An 18,548-nucleotide genomic window follows, 5' to 3' on the forward strand; every position below is an offset into this window, starting at 1 on the left:
TCTTAAAATCTTCCATATTTAGCCTTTTCAATTTCAAATTAAGTTATCCAAGTTAAAATATGAACGTATATTATTGATAAAAACGTTGTAGTCCCGTAGTATTATTGCGCAATATGCAAATTACTGCCGAAACGATTTACCGCTGTCGAAAAAGTAGGACAGCAAATTATACTACAATAAAGGTGTAACCTCTGAGTTCCAAGACATTATTAGTAGGAAATAAAAATTTCTTCATTATACAAAACATTATTATTAACAAATTGAAAGTTAATCAAAAGTTTTTCGTGACTCTAGGATAACTCGCGCATTAATAAAAGAAGAACTATTTTCATGACTCATACCGCGGGTTTAGCTGAATATTCAGCAGTTATTAATATCTTAGATACAGTACAATGGTTAGTAGAAATATCTATTTTTGAAAATGCATGTAAGAAGAGAGTTTAATTTTCAACACTTGACCGCCATGTAGTCTTTCATGGTAAGGAAGTTATAATATCAGTTCTACTTCCGATTCTTGTGGTTTGTTTACATATTTTTCTAGGTCATGATATTAGTTAACCTTCGCTATTCTAAAAATAGATTCTGCTTCACCTGTTCTGATTTTTGGACAGGCGATTAGGGAGTACACATTATACATGTAATAAACCAATACTTTTAGAAATTCTATACAATTGTAAGAAGCAAACAAGTTGAAAATGGAATTTAGTGTGAAATTGAAAAGGACAACTAAACACTGTAGTGCTTAAGTGACATTTAAATTAAAATAAAAACGATGTGCTCTGGCCTCTACATCTTTACCTTGTAAATAAAAAAAATCTAAAAAATACACTATTAATTGCTGATGATTTTAACCAAAATTTTTTTAATGAGACATAAAAAATACAAATGACTTATATTTTATTGTCTATATGCCCACTATGATATAACACGAAGCAATTCTAAATAGCATTCTCGAATGTATAATGTATTAATTTATGTTTGAAGTTTATTTGCCTGGTTTTATTTTAGAAATATTTTGTTAGTTAACAGTTTTTTTCTATTTACATATCATTTCTTGGAATAAATCGATAAGGACACTGATTTACAAGTTTGACCAGAGTTTTTAGGCATAAATTTCATTCTGTATTTAAGTGCTTGAAAGTAGAAAATCTGAATTATATCAGTTTGGGACACAAAATATATTGCTCTACAAATCTCGAACTTGTATGGAACGAATTTTCTCTGTTATATAATTATTTTGTGTTTTGTTTTTGTTTTGTTTTTTCTAAAAGAAGCCTTAATGTCTCTCCGGTTGCATGTCCGTCGCATTCAGTGCTGCAGCACTTTGATTCACTACAAGTTGCACTGTCTATGCTGCTGTCTATGCTAAACAATTTTTATTTTGTGTATCATTTATAGCATCACTGAAGAGTTTCTAGATTGATTTCTAAACAAATTTATAATTTTAAAATTCAATAAAGAATTTATTGTTCACTGTAGAGATTCTACTTTAAGGGTGTTTTTGGCTGAGTGGTTAAGGTCATTGACCGCAAATCACTTGTTCCTCATTGTTATTGGTTTGAATCCTGCTAAGGGCTAAATGGATTCTTTCACGTAAAGAAGCTATCCAGCAAGCTTATGGAATGACGGCTGTTCTACTTAAATGGCCGTTTGTGTCTGAAATAATTTACAGAGAGGAACCTGAGGTCTTCTTAGCTGGAAGGTCGCCATATGACCTTTTAACAATGTTGGTGTGATGTAAACAAGCCCCCCTCCCCCCACAATAAAAAATGATGCTACAGTTCACAGTTCTTTTTCTATAAAATGGAAATTGGTTGTAATAGAGTAATGTTAGCTTCAACTATTGTTTTCAAGCCTCCGCTATTGTTTTCAAGCCTCCGCTATTGTTTTCAACCATATGCTATTATAAACCATGCCATGCTTCTCTGATTTTTATTAAAAAGACAATATCTTGGATAATATTAAATATTAATTTAAATTGATAAGAATCATATTTATCTGAATTATTTTCTGTTACTGATATTTTACTTTTTGGTTTTGTTTTCCTGTTGTTTCAAATTATTTTTTATATTGTTTTTTATATAATAAAGATTTTTATCATTACTTTATTATTAGTTGACAGACTTTGTTATAAATTATCTCATTTTAAATAGCTGCATAAAATATATGCTCATATTTTGATATCATGATTCATCTGGTTGATAGAAATGGACTCTTAGTTTGTTATGTCCCCTTTTGAAGGACATTTTGTTTTGCAGAATGATCAGTCATTGTTTCCAATAAATAACTTTAGAACGCATTGGCCAAATGTCCTAAAATTTCATAATAGGTGTATTGGCCTTGGCCAGTAAATGACTTCTTTTGATTTAGGGGTCAAAGGTCTAGGCCATATTGACTTTGTATATCCAAACGGTTTCCGACCAATTACTCCACAACTCATGGCCCCTCAAACTTCACAGGTGTATTGGTCTTGGCCAGTAGATTACCTCCATTGATTTAGATTTAGGGGTCAAAGGTCAAGGCCACATTGCTATTGTATGTCAAAACGGTTTCAAACAAAAGAACCAATGGGCCCAAGGCCCTGCAACTTTGTTTTGTTAGTGGATGACCACTATGGATTTTGGAGTTGGAGGATCAATGGTCAAGGTCATGCTGACCTTGTATGTCAAAATGGTTTCCCACAAAACAACTCGACAACCAATTGGCCCTTTGGATCACAAACTTCACAGGTGCATTGCTCTTGACCATTAGATGGCCCCAATTGATTTTGGTGTTAAGTGGTCAAAGGTCAAGGTCATATTGACCTTTATTGTCCAGACAGTTTCCGACTAATAACTTGACAACCAAATTTCACTGGTGCTTTGGTCTTGGCCAATAGATGACCCGGAATAATTTTGGGGTTGCAGGGACAAATATCAAGGTCGTATATCAAAACGGTTTCTGACCAATAACTAGATAACCCAAGGGCCTCATCTTTATTGCTTCACAGGTGCATTGGTCTTGGCCAGTAGTTGACACCACCTGATTTTAGGGTCAAGGGGTGAAAGATAAAGATCACATTGGCCTTTAATGTCAAAACGGTTTTCGACCAATAACTCAACAACCCATTTGCCCTCGGCCTTATATCTTCACTGATGCATCATTATTCTTGGCTAGTAGATGTCTCCAATTGATTTTGGGGTTTTAGGGTCAAAGGTGAAGGTCACTTTGACATTGTATGCCAAAATGGTTTCCGAACAACATTGCATGTAACTTCCGACATACTGACGAAGTTGTCATTCTAGGAAGAGTGCCACTCTGGTAAAATTTCTCCATGCCCGTAGGAGATTACGTCTTAAGTTTCTGTTTGATCAGGTGAGCAGTATGGGCCAATTTGGGTCCTATTCAATGATTGATTTTAAACGGTGATATATTTATCATAAAGTTTGAAATCAAGACCCAATCTAAAGATAGGATAACTTGCCCTTGAAAAATTGGTCAGTAGAGTATATCAGATAAAATCTGTGTTTACTGTTGAGTTTTGAGGTCACAATATTTAAATACGTGATGGAAACATCAACCATGATGTAATTATATCATAATGACAAAATGAAATTCTGGCCTCTAAATGATCTGGTCAAAATTAGTGTGGTTTATAGGATATATTTTGGTGCCAATCTGTAGGGGCTACTATGTGCGTTTAATAATGTATTTATTAGCCATATAAAAGCCATATAAACATAAGATACATGGATAACGATTCCTGGTATAATAGAGTGACTCAATTGATATAGTAGTTAATGAAATTTATTTATTTATTATATGTTTATGCCTCGGCATATCAAATTCGTACTGTCCGTCGGCCCGTCTGTCTTTGCGTCCCCACTTACACAACATTCTTGTTCGGACTGTAACTATCATGCACTGAAGGATTTTAAAATAACTTGGCACAAATGTCTGTCACATCATGATAAAAGTTTGCACACAAGTTATTGGTTCAGACCTACATCAAATCCCGGATCCTGTCATGTCAAAATAACTCAGTCCCTTTAAGCCGCGTGGGTTCAAACCCCGTAAGAGGCAAGTCGTTGCTTCCTTGAGCAAGAAACTTTACACTCATTGCTCAGTACTGGTTGGTTCCAGGAACGGATTCGAAAGTGTGTCTATAAGCTTATAGCTTCATACACAATCGAACTAAAATAAATTCTGTATAAGCCAAGAATAACTAGGCATTTTCCAAATTGTCATAACTTGAAATTTAATCATATCTTCCTACAGCTAGCTTTGTATATAAAGCAATGAAAACTTACATAGAAACAAAAGACTAAACGTTAAACAAAAATACATTGGACTTAAGTGATTATGATAAATTGGCACCAAACTTCACTCGGAGTTTATTCAAAATGCCTACCTCTATGTAAACAACAGAACTTTTTATTTTAGTTCTTGATGACCCTCAGATCCCAAAATGAAGATTTTTTATATCCACGTAAGGTAACCCTTATATAATAAAGATCGTAGTAGTTACTGTAAAAACGACTGACGTTAATGACAACAAATTCTTCATGACGTCGGATTGTACGAGTATGTTGGCGTCATATTCGCGGCAAATACAATGAAGCTTAATTTCTACGATGCTCGTATTTTATGTATAGATATATTAAACTGCCTGCTTGTGTGTTTAATTTATTTACTGTTCGATAAAACAGTCAAATGAAAATGAGAATCAAAGGTTATGATACCATTTAAACATGCAAATACATCATAGACAATATAAAAGGGACTTTTTACCCACATGTAGGCCTACAAAATATACATCGTTCGGATAAGTGTACTGTATGTAGTTACAAATTAAGTATCTATAGTCGATAATGACATTTTAAACTAATAGCAAGCACTACAATACTATCTTTTAGAGACCAATTTAATAACTTCGAAATCAATTTAAATGCCTTTTCTTCTCTTTAATTGATCACCTTGTTTATTTGTTTTCTGATAGCTTTCATTGCAGTTTCAATGTAAGTTACACAACGAACGTCATTTAGGCACAGCTACTGTTAGATCAAAATCATTTGTGACTGTATGTTGTAATTTCCATTGCTTTCATGTATTTTGAAAAGGCAACATTATAAGAAAATGCAATATCGTAGAAGGGAAAAAAGTAATAATTTGAAAAAAGCAATACATGTATTATCAAAAAGTGATTTTATTTTACGGAAAAAAGCACTTTTAAGAGAGAAGGGGACGTGGTACATGTGTCAGATAAAGCAATGTCGAAAATAAGAATAAAAAAACATTAATGAAATTGGCAAATTCTTGCTCTCTTATTTATGCCCTTAAACATTCCTAATGAAATTATATAATCACAGACTAAAATATATTTTTGCATACGATTTTATATATCTATTTTCTCCCTGCCATACTAAACTGCAAACAGCTTTGATTTTTTTTAAATTATTTCTTCCATGTGTACAAATTAATGGTTGAACAACAAACACAATCAGGTTAGCCTAGCTAGAGCTTGACTAGAAGGTAGTTTTAACGTCAATACTAGATTTCTTTAATGACAAACCCATTAATTGCTCCTTTGTCAAATCAAACTTTGAAAGAAACTTTCTATAGCTCTGAAATAATACAACTGAAACGTATGTAACGAAGTACATCACACAGACAATACGCATGGCTTTGACTTATTTACGCGTCGCAGTTTTAAGTTAATTTCGTATCAAATATAATCATTGACTTTATATTGATTTATTATAACTTACACCCGTATTTAAGTTAAAAAAATCTCAAGCTTTATTTTTGTAATGGCTACAGAAACGATGGACGATACGGACAAAGAAATGAGTCTGGGTAAATACATGAAATTATGTTTTTTATTAATGTAATGTTTTATATTGTACATGTATTATATATTTATTCTTCTTAAATATTTTTGCATTGTAATGATCATTGGAAATCAAATTACATGTCTTTGTTTTTAATTCAGGCAAAGGTAAAGGGGTGGGGGTGCAGTGAGCTGCTTGTTGAAACGAAATAGAAAACTAAATTCATAAAGTATACATTGTATTTACTGCCATATTCACTAGTATGTATAAAACTGTATATAACGGATGGGGTTTTGTTTGTTTGATTTGTTTTTAGGGGATGGAATGTGCATTAATGTGTTGAAATTAACGACATCATAAATAATGAATTTTATTTACAAGTATTTTATGGACAAGGTGACTCAACAGCATATATAATATTTTCTATAGTAAATCTTGTATTTTCGTTGATGTCCCCAAGCCCAGATCGGGCGAATTTACAGTTAGTGTTAATTTCCTTACCCCTTTGTTGTTTTGTGTACAAATTTGTACATTTATTTTGTATTTAAGGTAACCATGTATCCAGGCACGGCCTGACGGAAGAGGAAGATAAAGAATTTGAAGAGTTCCATAAAAGTTTAGGGTAAGTGATTCATTTCTGATTTAATTAATTCTTAAACTATTATAATTCTTATTCGTAGACTACTTAAGTAGCCTAAATGCATGGGTTTCGAACTTTCTGTGTCTACCAACTCATATTCTTGTTGTATAAGTCTCCGATACATTTTTTAGTCCCCTACCGGTTTACCGGAGGGGACTTTAGGTTTACCCTCCGTCCGTCTGTCCGTCCGTCAGTCCGTCTGTCTGTCCGTCCGTCAGTCCGTCCGTCCACAAAACTGGATCCCGCGATAACACAAAAAGTGCTGAAAATATTTTAATGAAACTTGATATATGGATAGATGGCAGTATGGAGATTATGCACGTCTTTTTCTTTTTTTCCTATGCTGAAAATTCTGGTTGCTATGGCAACAAATAGACTGAAAATATGGCAGATTTTACACATAACCTGGATCCAGTGATAACGCAAAAAGTATTGAAAATATTTTTATGAAACTTGACATATGGGTAGATGGCAGTATGGAAATTATGCACATCATTTTCTTATCTTCCTGTGTTGAAAATTCTGGTTGCTATGGCAACAAATAGACTGAATTTCAAGATTTCTGATTCTAGTTTTTAAGTTTTTTCACTATAAGTTCTTTATTTCTTAAGGTATTTTCTTCAAACTTTAAAAATTAGTTGCTAGTCATCAACCACATCATATGTGACAAAGTTTACAATTCTAGCACAAAATTTATCAGAATTACCTCCCTTGAACTTAAAATTTTCATGGAAAAAAACATTGTTTTTTTTAATAACTTCTTTTTTTCTGAACGTATCTACTTCAAACTTCATATAAATGTTTCTTATTATCACTCAACATTTGTGAGTGTTCAATACTCTAGCAAGACTATTTCCAGAATTATGCCCCTTTTGAACTTAGAGTTTTTTTTGAGAAATAGGTAATTTTTACTCCAACTTATACAATCATGATAGAATTTTCATCAAACTCCCTCATCATTATAATATGACAAGGTTTATAAATCTATCATCCATATTTCCAGAATTATCTCCTCCTTAAACTTTTTATTTTTCCTATTTGTTCTTTTAACTTTCATTTACTTCAATTTCAAAATAAATATTCAATATTCATACCTTCATTACTAATTGTTCTTTGTTACACTCACATCATGTATGACATCGTTATCTCCTTTTTTTTTTAAATTTTGCTTTTAAAATGTTATATTTTGATAACAGGGATGTTTAAAAAATAACTTTAGACTGTCCTTCAGTCTGTCTGTCTGTCTGTCTGTTCACTGTGATCACTTTTAAAGAACTTTTTCAACAAATTTACTTAAAATAGAAACATAAGTGAATGGCCAATGGCCCTTCAGAATGTTGCTTGGGCTCTTACCGGTAGGGGACTTATGAATTGCTTGCAATACTATGATAATTGCTTGTTATATAAATAAATGAACCCCTTAACTTTATAAAATATCTTATATCTTCAAAAAGACACATATTTATTATCAATTATCTATCAATGTAAATTCTATATTTATCTTGTTTGTATTGTAGTCTTTTCATGTTTCATGTTTTCATGTATACTTTTCTTGAAATAAAGGGGCTTTAACCTGGTTCAAAAAAAAATAAAAAAATATATTTATAAAAAAAAATATATAAATATATATAAATTCTACAGTCACATTTTGCCTGCCTTATTGCTACTTTAAAAGAAATTTAAGATAACACATATAGATAGCGTAACAGTCTGCGCAATATTCACAAAGTTTTAAGAATTGGAATCAAAACATATACATGTATGTATGAGGCATTATTTAATGCCAGGTAACATTTGCAATCAACAACGTAACTATGGAATGTAAGTCAACCTGAAAGTAATTCCACTATGCGTGTGTGCAGTCTTTTTTCTTGATCAGCTATCGCAAGAAAATTGTCTTAAAAGTTTACATAACAAAATACTACAAACATATTGTTTTATAAACTTTATAACTGTGCTAGTAATATCTCAGTTTATCATCTTAACGGAATTTCATTTCTACTTTTTTCAAACTGTATCTATTTTTCTTCCAATACCACCAGTTAATTCCAGTAATATCTATTTTGCCAGGCTGGTTATAATACTGCCCATTTAGATTGGAATGGTGGCAATTACTATACCACCACGCACCATGACTACTTTTCGCACAATTCCCCAAGTGTGATGCGTCCTGATCTCTATCATATGTTGAGAACATCATTCCATTATGCCACTCAAGAGAATCTCCAGCAGTTCCACTGTATCCACTCACCTCCAGTTTGTAATTGTCTTCTTCCGGATATACCTTGAACTTGCTATACTTTGCATATGCACTGTTTCCCTCAAAATCTTCCATATCTATTCTCAGTTCATGTCCGCCATCTGATGTTAGTAGACTCAAATGTTCATTGCCAAGCCAGAACTCACCATTCAGATCACCAAAGCCGTTTTTATAATCAGCCCAGTTTCGATAAAAGTCTGTTTTACCATTTAGTCTTCTTTGAAATACTATCCAGCCCCCACCGTCAGTAGTTTGGTCACAGTAAATTTCAAAACCTTTTGGATGATTGTAAATTTTATTTTCCATCTGATTTATTTTTTTTAACGAAAGACAGGGGGAACTCGAGAATGGGTGGCCACTATGTATTAATAGAAAAGTAACAAGTGTTTCAATGTTATCAATTTGTTTAGATATTTTCATATCATTTTCAGTGTTTAGTTGTACCTGTTCAGCCATACTTTTCAACGCTTTAATTTCAGGTGTTATTATGTCTTTGTGCACATCTTTGACCTTTTCAAAATTAGTTAATAATTGATCAGTGTTATTTACAGCAACTTCGCAATAATCTTTAACATCTTTGTTTAGGGATATCAAATTGTTTTCAATCTTTGGAATTTCCCGTCGTAATCTTACAATCTCAGTTTTTTCATCAGTGAAGGCTGCCCTAAGTCTAGTGAAATCCTCTTTCAATGTATCCACAGTTTCAAAATCAATGTCATCAGCTTTTGATGCAACTGAAGGAATGGGCTGTTCTTTTCCTATTGTAGCATTTAGCACTTTATCTATGTCATCTAGTCGTCCTATAATTTCAGCAATATCTTCGTCTCTAAACGTAAACTCGGTATTAAGTCTAGTTTCTAAATGTTTGACCTTTAACTTTAGCCGATCAATTTTTTTTGCTGAACTCGTCGAAGCAAATACACTGAGGAGAATGACTGTTACTTTACCAAACAACTGCATATTTATATGTAAATAATTGTTGTGAAACTTTCTTGAAGCTGGTACAAAATATTTGCCCATATCAGTTTAGAATAATTTGAAAACAACTTGAAACAATCCGATTCCTTTATTCTTAAGAACAAAATTTTATCCCATTCGTTCACTATTCTATCAATTTATGATGTATAATTTTCTCTCGATCGAAAGAATGTATTGTTTATACATAAATTTAAAATAACTACTTTAATCCTCTTATTCTTAAGAGGTTGTGAACTGTTCTCTTGCCTGTCAAAAGAAACAAATACAAGATGCATTGAAACGAAATGGCACCAGTTATTTTTTCCTCAAGTGTTTTAAGGTGAGATACTTGATTAAATCTAATCATAATAATGTCAAGTATACATACAATTATTAATTTTCCCAAACAAGTTTCACATGATGTTTTGAATGTAATCTAAAATTTATTTCCGGTACAATAATAGGACAAAAGTATTCAAATGCACGTGCCAGAATGTACATTATTTGAAAGCTGCCTCCTGATAAATAAATAAACTTAAGGGTCTTTCCTCAGTTTATATATTATTATAAATTATTTCTTTTTAGTCCCCTACCGGTTTAACCGGAGGGGACTTTAGGTTTACCCTCCGTCTGTCTGTCCGTCTGTCTGTCTGTCTGTTTGTCTGTCCGTCAGTCTGTCTGTCTGTCAGCCCGTCAGTCCGTCAGTCCACAAAAATGGATCCCGCGATAACGCAAAAAGTACTGAAAATATTTTTATGAAACTTGATATATGGATAGATGGCAGTATGGACATTATGCACGTCTTTTTTTTTCTTCCTATGTTGAAAATTCTGGTTGCTATGGCAACAAATAGTCTGAAAATATGTCAAATTTAACACATAACCTGGATCCAGTGATAACTCAAAAAGTACTGAAAATATTTTTATGAAACTTCACATATGGGTAGATGGCAGTCTGGAGATTATGCACATTTTTTTCTTTTCTTCCTATGTTGAAAATTCTGGTTGCTATGGCAACAAATAGCCTGAATTTCAAGATTTCTGATTTAAATTTTTCAGCTTTTACACTATGAGTTCTTTATTTCTTAAGGTGTTTACTTCAGACTTTAAATATAAGTTTCTGGCCATCAACCACATCATATGTGACAAGGTTTGCAACTTTAGCACAAAAATTATCAGTATTACCTCCCTTGAACTTAGAATTTTTATGAAAAAAATGTTGTCTTTTTTAAATAACTTCTTTATTTCCTAATGTATCTACTTCAAACTTCATATATATGTTTCTTATTATCACTCAACATTTTTGAGAAGGTTAAATACTCTAGCAAGACTATTTCCAGAATTATCTCCCCCTTTAACTTAGATTTTTTCGAGAAATAGGTATTTTTCACTCTAACTTCTTCATTCCTTACAGGATTTACTTTAAAATCCCACATCATAATAATATGACAAGGTTGTTTAAACAGAATTTCCTTACTAGGCAGGGAAACTTAACACATTACTGTGATATAGACAAACTTAGAACTGAAAAGGTTTAAGTTCATTCATGTCATTCATCCACTGGTAAAATTGAATGGCCAATGGCACATCAGAATGCTGCTGGGGTTCTAACCGGTAGGGGACTTATGGATTGCTTGCAATACTATGTTAATTGCTTGTTTTTTTTTTAATTTTGCCTTTTCAAAATTAAATTCCGATCTGAAATAATTCTACACACTATATATTATAACATGAAAAGTATGCAGTTTTGTATTCAATATGAACAAATGATGACGTAATAAACAGAGAAACCAAATATGTAAATGAGGCATGTTATGGGTATGTAAATTCATTATTTTGCAGGTTAGTGAGTAGCTTTACCAAGCAGATGGTGAAGCTTGCCATTGACCAGTTACGACCGGAGTTTGAGCGGATGGCAGGCAGAGCTGCTGAGAGGGCATTGGATTCAAAAATGATGAAAGTATGTTTATAAAATTTCTTATGCGTTTTCTGTAAAATTTTCGATGAAGTATATTCATAATTATTATTTTGAAAGAAAATAAAGAGTACCTCCACATTTTTTACGACAAGAATTAAAAGGATGTACGTTATGCACAGCACCGCAGTCATTAAATCGATTAAGGTTTTAGTATAACTGGGACCAAAAATATTCTTTAAATTTATTTTTGGTCCCAGAGTATAATGATAATTAAAACATTTTAAGCAAATTTATAGATAACATGAAGATCAATAATTAATTTAAGTGCAATAGCTTTATAATAATCCATACAAGAGCATACTTAACAGGGTAATATAAATAAGTCATACTTAAAACTGATGGGTTTTTTAACTTTTTTTTATTGGAAAACAGCATTATAATAAAAAAAATATCAAATACGAAAAACGTTTTGCATCTAAAGTAAATCCCCCTGTATTCCATAAAAACACTATGTTATAGTGGCTTTTTTCTGCCATTTAGTGTCTTCGTGTTGGCGCCCTTAAATGTCGAAGGCGAAGAAACGATAACTTATGTTCACTTATTGTGTCTTCGCCTTCGACACGTAGTTAGCATGCTCCTTTGGATGTTGATTATGAATCCATAACATTAATTTACTCGAACACAGTTGGGATATGTTAAAATAGATGAATACTTACCGTACGTCTATTGTATTCCCCGCGCCGACATGTATATACTGGTACAGCTGTCGACGCTGGAACAGCTGTCTGCCCATTTGATTGTACGGTGTGATCTAGATATAAAAATAATTTTCCAGATCAAGGGCTGATTGAATATATTCTTACCATACTGAACTACATTGTATTTATGTTTCACTATTACCACGGTACATGTTCCTCCTTGTTAATTTGGAGTTAATACAAACACAAAACTTAGATTGATAATGTCTGGCAGAGCCAGACTCTTTATTGTCTAAGAATAGATTATGATATAATCAAAAGATAAACCAAAAAACATCAAATACGCTTTCATACAGAAAACAATTGCAGCAAACGTTATAATAGATGAACAAAAACCACTCTTCAAATTTTAATTGTCCAAATGATTGATTTAACTGATTCAGGAATTTTAACGATAATACAAAGTCTGATCAGATTTCATACATTTAGGCTGTCTTTCCTGACAAATGATAACCGCTGAAAGCAGTCTTATAGGTGATAAGACATAAATTTATTGGTCATTTTTGATACATTGTAGGTGAAAGAAATACAAGACGAACTGAACAGAAAAGAGAAAGAATTGCACCAGCTTAGGTTAGAAAAGAAAATAATACAATCAAAGTTGGACAAGGAGAAACAGCAAAACGTTAAATCTCAACAGGTTAGTGTTATGAATCAGTGACTTATACTGTTCTTTCATTCAAAAGAGGAAAACAAATACAATGTACTATTAATGTTAGATAAATTATTCCCCAAAGGGCAAAAGATAGCCGAGCCGCCCACCTTACTTGCACTGACGTTACATAGACTTGTACTTATTTTTGTGACCTTTTAGCCTTGTACATGTAGTTAAATCATGTTTGGCGAATATTATTGTCTGGCGGATGTGTCTGTACAATTATGTAGGATTGTTTTTCTTTGTTTCTATTCTTATTATCTTTCACTGCTTTTACTGCCATTATCATGATCTAATTAGAGGCTAAAATCCTCCTTTTGTATGAACATCTGTAGAAGCACAAAACGAGCCCATAGGGTGAGGGATTTAATAAATCTTAAGCTACAGTTTCACTTACATCTCGGCAGAACCCGGGTAGACGTCCGGGGTGATCCGGAAACAACCGGAGTACCAAACTCCCCGCAGCGGTTGTAGCAATTAAAGCGTGACGTAGCCGCTGTGTGGAGTTTGCTGGAGTGCATCCGTAACTCTGCCGGCAACGTCCGGGATGATACGGGAACATCCGGCATCCCAGAGGATGCAGGCAGAGCCCCGGAGGATGACGATGGAGCTAAGGTTGATCCCGGTAAAGCCCGGTTCATTTCAAAAGAATCATGACAATTTGCCATGATTGCATTTGTTTGTGTTAAAACCCTTCCCATTTCCCTTCTATCCAGTCTTGCGTAAGGATTTTTCAGAAAATCATCATGAATTACTGTTCTGGAAAAATAGATATTATATTAAATAAAAATTATATATCAATGTAATCATTTTCGCGCGTTTTCAATCAACAGGGATTCTACCGGAGCACTGCCTAGATCGCCCTGCGCTCTGCCGGGGCTCTGCCTGGATCGGCCGGGGCTCTGCCTGGGTCAACATGGGCTCTTCCGGTGTCATCCGGGAACGACCGGGGGAGCACCCGCATGAACCGTAGCTTCACCTGGGTTCTGCCTGAATGGTCCGGAGCGCATCGATCTGGGTGGTTAGTTGGGAATTACCGTAGTGCTGCCGGGGTGATACCGCAACAATAATTTCACCCCGGATCGTCCTGGATCATCCCAGTAACTTAACGGGGTAGTCCTGGGCTCTGCCGGGAATAAGTGAGACCGCAGCTTAAGGGCTTCTGCAGACGTTGATGCATGGGAAAAGGTTCTGCATTAGCGCTATTCTTGTATAAAAGTATACGTCTTCATCGGTAGTATCTGTATAATTATAAAGAACCGTCGTCTTTGCCATGCTTTCCACGTGTCAGTGTGATGTCATTGATAGTTATGTTTTGATAACGTTTATCAAAACTACTGGGGTGCCATTGCTTTACACTGTTTTTACATTGCGCCCTAATTAAAGCAAAACATCAGCTATATAGTAGTCTAAAATGAAAGAAAATGGTAATTGAATATTGCATATGCCCGTAAAATGTTTACTAGGAGACAAAAAGGTCTATTTATTTTTTTATCCAAAACAGGCAATGGGCAGTATGGAACAAAAGGAAAAGGAAATTCGAAAACTTGAAGCTGAAATTCACTCAATGAAAACAAAATTGCGAAAGAAAGCAGACGAACTAAAACGAGAGCGTGACAGGGCCACCATTGAAGAAAGCAAGCGTTTAGAACTTGAGAGTTCCTTACAAAGTAACATTGACAAGCTTCGAAAAGAACTTGATAAAGTCAAAGGTCAGCTTGGTCAAATAAGGTCAGCCAAGAATGTTGGTGATGAGGAGACAAAAAAGTTGCGGGAAAGGGAAAGACAACTCTTAGAGGAAATTGAAGAGCTGAAGTCGCAAAGTACTCCAAGAAAGAGAAGAAACACAAATAATCGTTAATCATAGGAAAGGACATTACTTATTGTGTTTTGAAGGAGTTTAATGGATATTTATTTGGTTTGGTGTTGAACGTTTGTACAACTTTCACTTTATATGAGCTACATTTTGTATTTGCATTTGTTTCGCACTTGTTTGAAAAACATTTAAATTAATAATCTTTCTGTAAGTCTCATTTCTTTGTATGGTTAATATTAAACTACTTGTGATAGAAGTTGAGGGACTTGTTTTAGAAAACTTACCTGAATTTGCTAGTAAATGAAATGTTCAATGTTACTTCAAGAGGTCATTTTGTATTTCTTTAGACGATAAGTAACAGGACTCATGGAAGCTCACACGCCGATTATATACCCAAGAAATGTTTTTTTTTATTTTCAAAAGTTTATTATTTTGGCGACCTGTTATAGTTTCCAAAAAGTTACTCATTGGCCAATTACCTAAACAATTTATTATCCTGTTTCTTTTTGGCACTTAATACATTTATTGAGATTCAGTATTTTGTATGGAAGTCAAAATATCACTTTGTTTACATTTTGGTACTTATATGACAAATAGTTTCACTCTCAGCACTTCATTTTATGGCATCTTACATGCTCTTTTAAAAACCATTTTTCAACATTTAAAACATATGAAAACAGTTATTCTGTATGAGGCATAATGGGCCTTCAGAAGATTTGTAGACAAAACTGAAAACTAATTTAAAACATTAACAATTTTAAAAAGACGTCATTTAGTCAGAATGTCATAAACCAATTTTTCATTTCATAATTTATTTGTTGTGCTTTTGTTGTTGTAATTGTTCCCCCTGACATTTCCGATGCTCAGAAATTGTGTTGTCACGTTACAGTGGCGTCGCTTTGTTTCATGTGGTGTATTAAAACAATGTTTGTGTGGTTTGTTCTAACTGATTAAAATATGATTCAGGTTATCAAAATGCGGCAGTGTCTGTCATTAGAACCTGTAGACGTTCTCACCAATTTTTTTGTTTGGTTTTTGTTAAGTCCTACATTGAGGCGTGTCCTACAAACTGATAAGACTCTAAATAAAGATGTCTGGTGTGATCTGGATAAAAATTTGATAAAAACTTGATACATTACGTATACAACAGATATTGGAATAAAAGTACAGCGGTCTCCACACTGTAGGGTGTCGAGAGCGGGTATTTTGTTTTAATGAAAATATGGAGCTACGCAGTGGTCTTTTGTTTTTAACAGGTTTCGTGCTAGTTTATGGGTCGGTTAGTATTTCCAGTTTTATTTATTCCAACATATTCTCATTGCATTTATAGACGCTGGATTTTAAAATTCTTTACTGATTGGTTATTTACGTCTATGATAAATTAATGCATGATTGTATAAGTTTTAAACCATGAAAGCATCATTTGTATATGTATGCATCTTTTGGGCAAAAAAATTTGCTTGATGCATCATTTAAAGTGCAGTATACAATGACATGTTTTAAACTATTATGCCAATAGACAATATAAAACTTATACTATATGTTTATGCATTTGTTGCTCATTTTACTTGTAACTAAACATACTCGACTTAATCAGCTAGCCCAACAGAAAAAAAACTCACATGCCTCTTATGATCTTTATTCCCAGACGGTTAAGCCAAATGCGAGTAACAACGTCACCGCAGCCGTGACAGTGACACTAACAACCCCGCTGACTTCCGCCAGTCAACTTGCTACGATAAATGGCCAACTTGTAAGACTTATAGACAATTGCACCGTTGGAATCACATCTTCCTGTCCATATGCATATTGCTGCACAAAAAAGGTTGGTCTAAGTGTGTCACGCCCTAATTACAGACGTCATGTCATGTTTAGAACAGTGAACTTTCAGAGTACATATTAAGGGTCAATTTTGCAATACTCAGATGAATTTTAGTTCAATGATATATGTATCGATTGCTGAACTTCTTAGATCGAGTTCTTTGTCAAAAGTAATTACAAAATGTGAACGAATCACAACAGACTTGTACTTATCTCATGTTGGCCTTGTGACAATCTACGTATTGACAACGCTGGCAGTGTGATATAAGTTGAATAACTGGAGTGAAACATGTTGGAGAAAGAAGTACAGAATAGACTCGAACCGAATAAACATGATTTAGATAAACATTGACATAATTTAAGCAAGAATAGAAAACTGCTTGTTTTAAAGATAACCAAGGCATTTGTCAGCCCGTTTCACACACAAAAAATTCGTGTAATTAATTGCATACGATACAAAAAGACGTTTCTGCAAGCACTGTGATTTCTCGAAAACACTTAGAGAGTCCTTGTTTAAACCTAATTACTGTTCTTTGACATCCTAAGGACTACGTCTTTTCTAACAGTTCATTTACCGCGTATTAATAATCTCAGAAAAAAATGTTTTAATCACCTTAATGCAGGAATTTACTTTTCTTTTCAGTACATGACATACAGTTCTGACTACGTTGGTGATAGGCCAGTTTACCAGTTAGAATGCAAACCATTGAGAAGGACGGGAGAATTCTGCTATTTCAACACCCCGGAACAATACTGCCCATGTGCAACTCGATGTCACACAAACGGCTTCTACGGCAGTTGTCTTTGAAAATCTGTCCCATCGTTCAAAAAACTGAATTTGTGAAATATTTTTAACGCATGAAGCGAAAAGATCTCAATTGGGTATAAAACCTATAACCTATATTTACGTCATTCACTTTCTACTACTTTTCCCTTGCAAGCAATTATAAAGAAAAAAGAGAACAAAATGTCAACAAGGCAAGGCGACGTTAACAGAAGCATCCAAGTGAAGAAAGCCAAGTGATTCCAATTGCATTCAATTTTTAAGTTGAGGTCAACAAATTTTTAGCATTTTTGTGACGCCAGTTGTTTTTTTTACGTAATACTAATATTACAATGGTTTGTCATGTATCCAATTGGCATCTTTTCACCATTGTCCTGACATTGTTTTTTTTCTCTAAAATAAAACGTTATATATGCCACATTTACAGTGATTAAGCTTGTCCGTCTAATTTAACATTGGCATTTCCTTTCGCAAGCTATGTTTTATTGTAAAGCTGTTTAAAGTCTTTTTCAAAGAGCGCTAAAAGCAGTTGCACATAAAGCATAGAATAAATGTTATCTATTATGTTACAAGTAAAATGGTTTCCTGCGGGGAACATTTTTCATGATATAAAGATATTTCATTTAACTATTTTCAACACCGTTTTTTGCAGAGGGGAATAAATAAACGTTTATATCAGGAATATAGTTGACAATAATCGATCAATATAGAAGAAGGTCTTTCGAAACTGGTGACCGTTGATGACCGGAGAAGGTCGAACATAAAACAATTATTTCTTTTTAAGAAAATGATTAAATAGGCCTACCATATTATGAATAATTAAAAGCAAAAAAATAAAAATAAAAAATAAAAAAAACACACAAGTTTACGCAGAAAATATTTCTATTTATTATGGCAGATGCCACTACGAATATTTTAATTTTGTATATTTTCAGTATAAACAATTTATTGTTTGTAAAATTTGAGATACATATATTAAAGAAACAATGATAATTTTCAAATAAATCATTCAAGTTTTTCCACCTTAAACGGTAAAATAATTATAGAAAATTAGAAATATCACGTAATAGGTTTTTGTTCTCCGGACCGCAGGGAATAAGATCTAATAACAGACTTACACTTAGTCTATA

General features: G+C 33.5%; 3 protein-coding genes across 3 annotated transcripts; 2 read left to right on the plus strand and 1 right to left on the minus strand.

Annotated features, from left to right (window-relative positions):
• The first annotated feature begins 5,694 nt into the window (after window positions 1–5,694).
• Window positions 5,695–15,069, plus strand: LOC132753497 (centrosomal protein of 83 kDa-like). Its single transcript, XM_060743980.1, has 5 exons — window positions 5,695–5,835; window positions 6,360–6,432; window positions 11,509–11,626; window positions 12,860–12,982; window positions 14,502–15,069. Exons 1-5 carry the CDS (start codon window positions 5,790–5,792, stop codon window positions 14,856–14,858), a joined length of 717 nt encoding a protein of 238 aa, XP_060599963.1. The 5' UTR covers window positions 5,695–5,789; the 3' UTR covers window positions 14,859–15,069.
• On the minus strand, window positions 8,068–9,935 carry LOC132753486 (angiopoietin-related protein 7-like). Its single transcript, XM_060743971.1, has one exon. It carries the CDS (start codon window positions 9,728–9,730, stop codon window positions 8,432–8,434), a length of 1,299 nt encoding a protein of 432 aa, XP_060599954.1. The 5' UTR covers window positions 9,731–9,935; the 3' UTR covers window positions 8,068–8,431.
• Window positions 15,070–15,938: 869 nt separating the features above from the next.
• On the plus strand, window positions 15,939–17,459 carry LOC132753506 (uncharacterized). The gene is made up of 3 exons (XM_060743991.1): window positions 15,939–16,092; window positions 16,462–16,638; window positions 17,278–17,459. Exons 1-3 carry the CDS (start codon window positions 16,036–16,038, stop codon window positions 17,440–17,442), a joined length of 399 nt encoding a protein of 132 aa, XP_060599974.1. The 5' UTR covers window positions 15,939–16,035; the 3' UTR covers window positions 17,443–17,459.
• Window positions 17,460–18,548: the final 1,089 nt, after the last annotated feature.

This window comes from Ruditapes philippinarum, unplaced genomic scaffold (genome assembly GCF_026571515.1).
Source record: "Ruditapes philippinarum isolate M1 unplaced genomic scaffold, ASM2657151v2 ctg1779_1_1_1_1, whole genome shotgun sequence".
NCBI classification, from domain to species: Eukaryota; Metazoa; Mollusca; class Bivalvia; order Venerida; family Veneridae; genus Ruditapes; species Ruditapes philippinarum.